This window comes from Echinococcus granulosus, assembly GCF_000524195.1.
Source record: "Echinococcus granulosus chromosome Unknown EG_S00011, whole genome shotgun sequence".
Taxonomy (NCBI): domain Eukaryota; kingdom Metazoa; phylum Platyhelminthes; class Cestoda; order Cyclophyllidea; family Taeniidae; genus Echinococcus; species Echinococcus granulosus.
In genome coordinates this window covers 386,770-392,172 of record NW_020170391.1, presented here as the reverse complement: position 1 = coordinate 392,172, position 5,403 = coordinate 386,770, and the positions used below count along the sequence as shown (strand labels likewise).

Genomic DNA, 5,403 nt, shown 5'->3' with positions numbered 1-5,403 from the left:
TAGAGGAGTCGTTATAAAACGTTGTTTCCTCATTATGTTACTTTTTCGACTTGTCCCCTATTTGTCAATTTTTTGGGTTCATTGGTTAACTCGCTTTGTGATTTCACAGTTCCCTTAACGTAATGAGTCTTTATTTTTAGATCAAGTTGGTGGCATTTGGGAAGTCATTCAATCAAACTGTTTTGGTGTTATTGCGGCACAAGTCTTTCGACTCTCGAAGGTAGATGCCGGCGAATTCTTGGAGGTTTATAAGGGTGTTCTCGCCGAATACCCTGAATTAATCTCCGAGTTTACTTCGGGGCCATGCGTGGCTCTACAAGTCATCCAGGCTGACCCGGATCGTGATATGTCGTGTAATCCAGGCGATCCGTTATCTGTACAGCAGCGCTTTCGTGAACTTGCGGGACCCATGGACCCAGTTAGTTGAGCTATCATCACTTTTCTCATTTGTTGCAGCTCTAGTCAGTGATACTACCTGGACCTGTATACGAACTAGGTCTATTTCCCACGATTTTCTACAAGTTTGAATGTAGTACTCTCACATACGCCAATGGCCATTTCCCACATTATAGGCTTCCCCCCATTCTTTAATTGATTTTGACCAAAAAAACCAAACACTCTACTTCGTTTCCTCACAGGATATAGCTCGTTACCTGAGGCCAAATACCATTCGTGCTAAGTTCGGAGTTAATTCAGTCAAAAACGCAATCCATTGTACAGATTTACCGGAAGACGTTTCACTAGAGGTAATCCTTCGGAAACGTTTCTTTTCCTGGCTTTGTATTGGAGTACATATGCATGCTAATTAGATTCAGTGCAATATTTTAAGGTCTTGTTTTAAATTTTGTTTTCCAAGTGTCTAACATTCAGAAGCGCCATACTCTAGCTGCGCACCCGTCACCACTTTGTTCTAAAACTCTTACAAACGTATTTTATCTTCCAGGTTGATTTTTTCTTCCGCATACTTAGCAGTTGAAAACTGCCGTCCTCGATGCTTGTGAAAACAATGTGCACTTCTGTGCGCTTAAAATTAATAAATCGTTAGCAATTTCGCCACAAAATCGGCGTGACTTGTGTGCACTGTAATACCAAGTTGTAATGAATCTCATAAATTTGCTCGACAATCAATCACCACTTAAGTGTTCCCCAAACACAAAACAGCCTTGGAGACGAGTGGTTGATTTTTCCAATCTTGCCATATGGGCACTTACTCAGTACCATAGAAAGTGCAAAATTGAGCAAATCGGTAGTATTCGTCCGTTTAATAACAAATGAAAACAAATATGTACAAACGTGAACAAACTGTGGTTCACGTGACGTCACATTCATTTTTACGCCGTTGAGTCTTCCTTGGAAGTGTAGTGACGGTACTCCGGTTTTAGTTCCCACATGTTCTGGTGCGGAGGTCTGGAATTGAAAACCGCAATTTCTTTCAGTAATTCCGTGAGGTACGCCTACAGTGGATAAAAAACCTTTACGGATAGGGTTTGTAAATCATGAGGGGCAAGGGCAACATGTGAATGAGGGGCACCTCTTACCACGGGCTGCTTGGTTAGAAGAAGCAAGTCTTTGAATGCGTAGTACTGGTGCTTTTCAAACGCCTTGAAGAGGTCCTGTAGTACGTCTTCACGCTCGCGACGAAGATTTTTGCCCTCGCGCTTCTTGCGTACTCCGTACTCAATCTGCATACACAAATTCGCACAATCGAGTTCACTTGCTAACGTGTCAAAACATCAACCAGTAACGTCAAATGACCTGTCACACCAGAAGTTACAACTTAAAACGCATACCACATGAACAATAACGAGCTAGGAAGCGCAAATGTTATATCACCTATTTCAAGAATATAAGGTAGTAAGATAGGGCACTTACGTCAAATGCATGGTTTGCAACAGGCAGGTGGGTTTGCACCGGCTTGTCTAGGACACGCACCTCATGTCTAGCGCGATTTTTTGCCTTTAACTAAAAGGGGCGGAAGGGTGTGCAGAAAGAGGGCAGCGGGCTCCTAAATGTGGCAACCATTTGATAAAATCAGAGTGTATTAACGGTATACTGGGGCCACCAGAAAGGACTATTCAGATTATGAATATGAGTAACTTGCTCTGGAGTAAGTGATTTCGGCATGTTAGTGTGTAGGAGTATAGACGCGAGAAACGAGGATGCGCAGAAACCACTATAAGTAAACCAACCTGCAGCGCCTTAAGTTTCATATAGTTGGCGTTTCGAGGTGGCTGGCACTCGGCTCTGCTGTAGACTCGACCAAATAAGGAGTAGCGTTTGCCGAACCGTGTACGTTGTGCCGAAGGAGCAGAGGACGATGCGGACTCATTTGAGGATATAGGCGCTTGAGAATCTTCCTCGCAAAGAATCACAAGCTCTTGGCCCGCCATTGCGGAAGAAATTCGTGACGATCCAAGACGATTCCTAGTAGGAGGCGACTTCGACGATGGTGCTGATTGAACCAAAAACTTATGCTCCTTGGAGGATGCAAAAAAGTAAAAGCCTCCAAAAAGAGAATTAACAGTAGACTGAGCTCATCAAATAGGATTACAACCCACTGATACAAAGGACGATTCCAACAAAGACCCTGACAAACTAAAGATACTTACTCTAGGGATAAGGTCGCTATTTTCACCAGCATCTGCAATCAAGCTGTCGTCTGTAATGAGATAGACGTCCGCTTTCTGCTTTTGATCCTTACTTCCGAGCACGTTGTCTACAGTAGACATAACGACTTTTCCGACAGTGCGATCCGTATTCGCTTTTAGCCATAGATCAGCCAAATAATTGGGAACTTTGACAAGCCAGACACCATCTTTTGCTCTGCTAGTATCAACAGGGTGAAGAGCATGAGCCTCAATTAGGCCATCAGCTGAACCAGAAGCCGACGCCGACATCTCAGCGACAAAAACGACCAGTGAACTGCACGCGACTTTGCCACTAACTAAAACAACGATGCCAAACATTTAAAGTTGTCTAAAAAGTTTCTGCTTTTTGAGAGCGTTTACTTAGCAATGGATTTTAAAAATTAAAAAGCCATTAGAAGGCAAAAAAGATTTTGATAAGCCTAGTGCTACCAATATTTTTTGCCAACAAATTTTGCAACTGACTCAGCATTAGTGCAGGCAAGTTTTAGCTATTGCTCCAAAAGCGTCGTTTTTGTCACATAGACTTTTGTCTCCGATTTCAGATTTATGTGTCATGACCTTATATTTTGTTTAGATTAACGGAAGGGTGATCGCTGTGGCGAGGTCAGGCCCTTCTTCCCTAGCTGGAAGTGCTGCGGTGGATCGGTGCTTTTTCTCTCGAGCCTTATCAAGTACAATTCATTCATTTAACAATACTCGCTGTCTTGGCTGTGTCCACTGATCAATATACTTCTTACTGATTTCATTCTAGGAAAACACTACTACTTTAGGTTTCATGTCTGCATCTGGGCCACCTGCACAGGTAACAGGTATCTCCCCAATCGAAGGTGTTCCTGGTACAAAATTAACACTTCGAGGGGAGCATTTCGGCCAATCAGCTCTTGATCTCACACATGTTTTTGTTGGTGGTATTGATGTCTCACCCAGTGCACGGTGGTTCTCTTCTCGAAAACTGTCTGTTATCACACCACTTGGGACCGGGGAGTTGGAAATTGTTGTTGTTACCAGGTCTGGTGGGATCGGCACATCTGAACTCACATATACTCAGAATGTTGGTCAGAAAGTAGGTATGTGTCCTTTTCATGGTTGCTTCATTCGTCACTCACCCGGGGTAATGTGTTGTTTAAGCTTTGAGTGCATTGGACTCTTTAATTTACAATTTGTTGCTTGTTTAATTTGAACTACCGAAATCACTTTTATTCATTCCTGCAGATCATTGGTGTTGTCATATTTCCTCACGGCTACTGAGGTTGTTTATACGATTTGCGAAAATACTTTTAATCACCGTTTTTCCCACTTTTTGCTACATCTAATACTGTTGACATTGACAGGCCCACAGGAACAGGTTAGCTATTGGCCGGAGGACGAACGCCGGCGCTGTCCGGCTATAATCGAGCGGGGCAGCGGGACAAGGCAGGAGGGCGGGGGCGACGTGGTCGATGCATCTCTCGCAGCCACCGGTCTCCCCGCTGCTGAGCTCGCGCGTCTCGGAATCCCTCTCTCTGACACTGCTCTTATGAAAATCTACCCTTGTACGTACTATCTTTCCTTCCACTACCCCTCCGTCTCGTCGTTTCATTTTGGTAGTGGCGCTTTTAGCGTATATTGATGTGTGCCCCCCGTCAATATCTGGACTAAAGTTAATAACTTAATTTAATATTGGTCTTGTGAAAGTCTGTTTTTGTGAGTGTCACCTCTCGCCCTACCTTCAACGCCGTATTTCGATGGGCTTGTTTAATCTAAATCATTTGATAAGCTTGTTTCATCTTGTATTTCCATCTTTACGAATTCATTCACCTTCGTGTTTCCACGAACTTGCTTTCCCATATCTTCTCAATATTTACTACTATGTGTAGCTTTGTATTAACCACTGATGCTTAATCGTTCTTCGTTTGTATAAAGATCAATTTTAGTAAAAGGTGGAGAATACAGCCTTAGGGCCCTATATGTGAAATTCAGACTTTGTAAACGTGCTGTTGCATCTTTTGCCGGGCATAAAAGTGTCTCTTGGCGAAGTCGGAACGTGTCGGTGTGTTGAACCTTGTTTTTTGTACTTCCAAACCGCAAAGCTAGACTTTCTGTAAATTTGCAAACTTGATTTAGTTTACGAACTGATCTCTTCAATTGTGAGTTGAGTTTCTGTCATTGTACTTCGTTTTTTTATTATCATCTGCAACTTTTGTAAGAGCAGTAAAATCATTGGCTGGCAACGAAACTACTGACAGTATGAGACCAAAAACTTAATGGCTTGTGTGCTATTTGGGGTTATTTTTGTATGATAGAATCTCACAAAGTGATGGTGATGTGTACCGTTGTTCTTTATAGTTACTCGGTAATCGGTGCTACGCTTCCTTACAGGTTCTGGGAGTGTATTACTGTCTGAACCGGATTTTGATCCATTGCTCTTCCTCCTCAAATACTACAAAAATGCCAGGTTCGTTAAACACCCGCATCTCTATGGCCATCTATATTAGCACCAGTTATCAGTCGATAGCAGTAGATGATAATATCACTGGTAAGATTAGCTTATGTCCAAAGTAGACACAACCTACAATAAAAATCGTGAAGCAAAAGTGGTTCATCTCTTTGCTCTCTACATTCTCGTCACCGTGTCTTTTGAATTCACTATCAACCTCGGTGTTTATAAAAACTTCCTTAATCTGGAGTAACAAAGTCATGAGTGTGTGTGACCTAATTCATCATCGTTCTCAACACCATGGTTTCTTCGGCTTACTTACAATTACAGTTTTTATTA

The 5,403-nt window shown here is 42.6% G+C and overlaps 3 protein-coding genes across 3 annotated transcripts in view; 2 read left to right on the top strand and 1 right to left on the bottom strand. All coding sequences in view use genetic code 11, as the record gives it.

The window, feature by feature from the left end:
* Positions 1–809, top strand: part of EGR_02422 (Nucleoside diphosphate kinase 7) — a gene marked incomplete at both ends in the record, with an annotated part of 1,919 nt that extends 1,110 nt beyond the window's left edge. Inside the window, 2 exons of the mRNA XM_024491671.1 lie at positions 141–418; positions 639–809. Of these exons, the coding sequence (XP_024353822.1) occupies positions 141–418; positions 639–809 (449 nt within the window). The remainder of the gene's footprint in view (positions 1–140; positions 419–638) is intronic.
* A 522-nt stretch (positions 810–1,331) lies between these two features.
* On the bottom strand, positions 1,332–2,897 carry EGR_02421 (General transcription factor IIF subunit 2; the record flags this gene model as incomplete). The annotated part of the gene is made up of 5 exons (XM_024491670.1): positions 1,332–1,454; positions 1,539–1,682; positions 1,873–1,962; positions 2,190–2,477; positions 2,610–2,897. The coding sequence occupies 5 exons, from the start codon at positions 2,895–2,897 to the stop codon at positions 1,332–1,334; spliced, it is 933 nt and encodes a 310-aa protein (XP_024353821.1).
* A 526-nt stretch (positions 2,898–3,423) lies between these two features.
* EGR_02420 (Exocyst complex component 2) overlaps positions 3,424–5,403 on the top strand; it is a gene marked incomplete at both ends in the record, with an annotated part of 21,317 nt that continues 19,337 nt past the window's right edge. The window contains 3 exons of the mRNA XM_024491669.1: positions 3,424–3,715; positions 3,980–4,180; positions 5,007–5,082. Coding sequence (XP_024353820.1) covers positions 3,424–3,715; positions 3,980–4,180; positions 5,007–5,082 — 569 coding nt within the window. The remainder of the gene's footprint in view (positions 3,716–3,979; positions 4,181–5,006; positions 5,083–5,403) is intronic.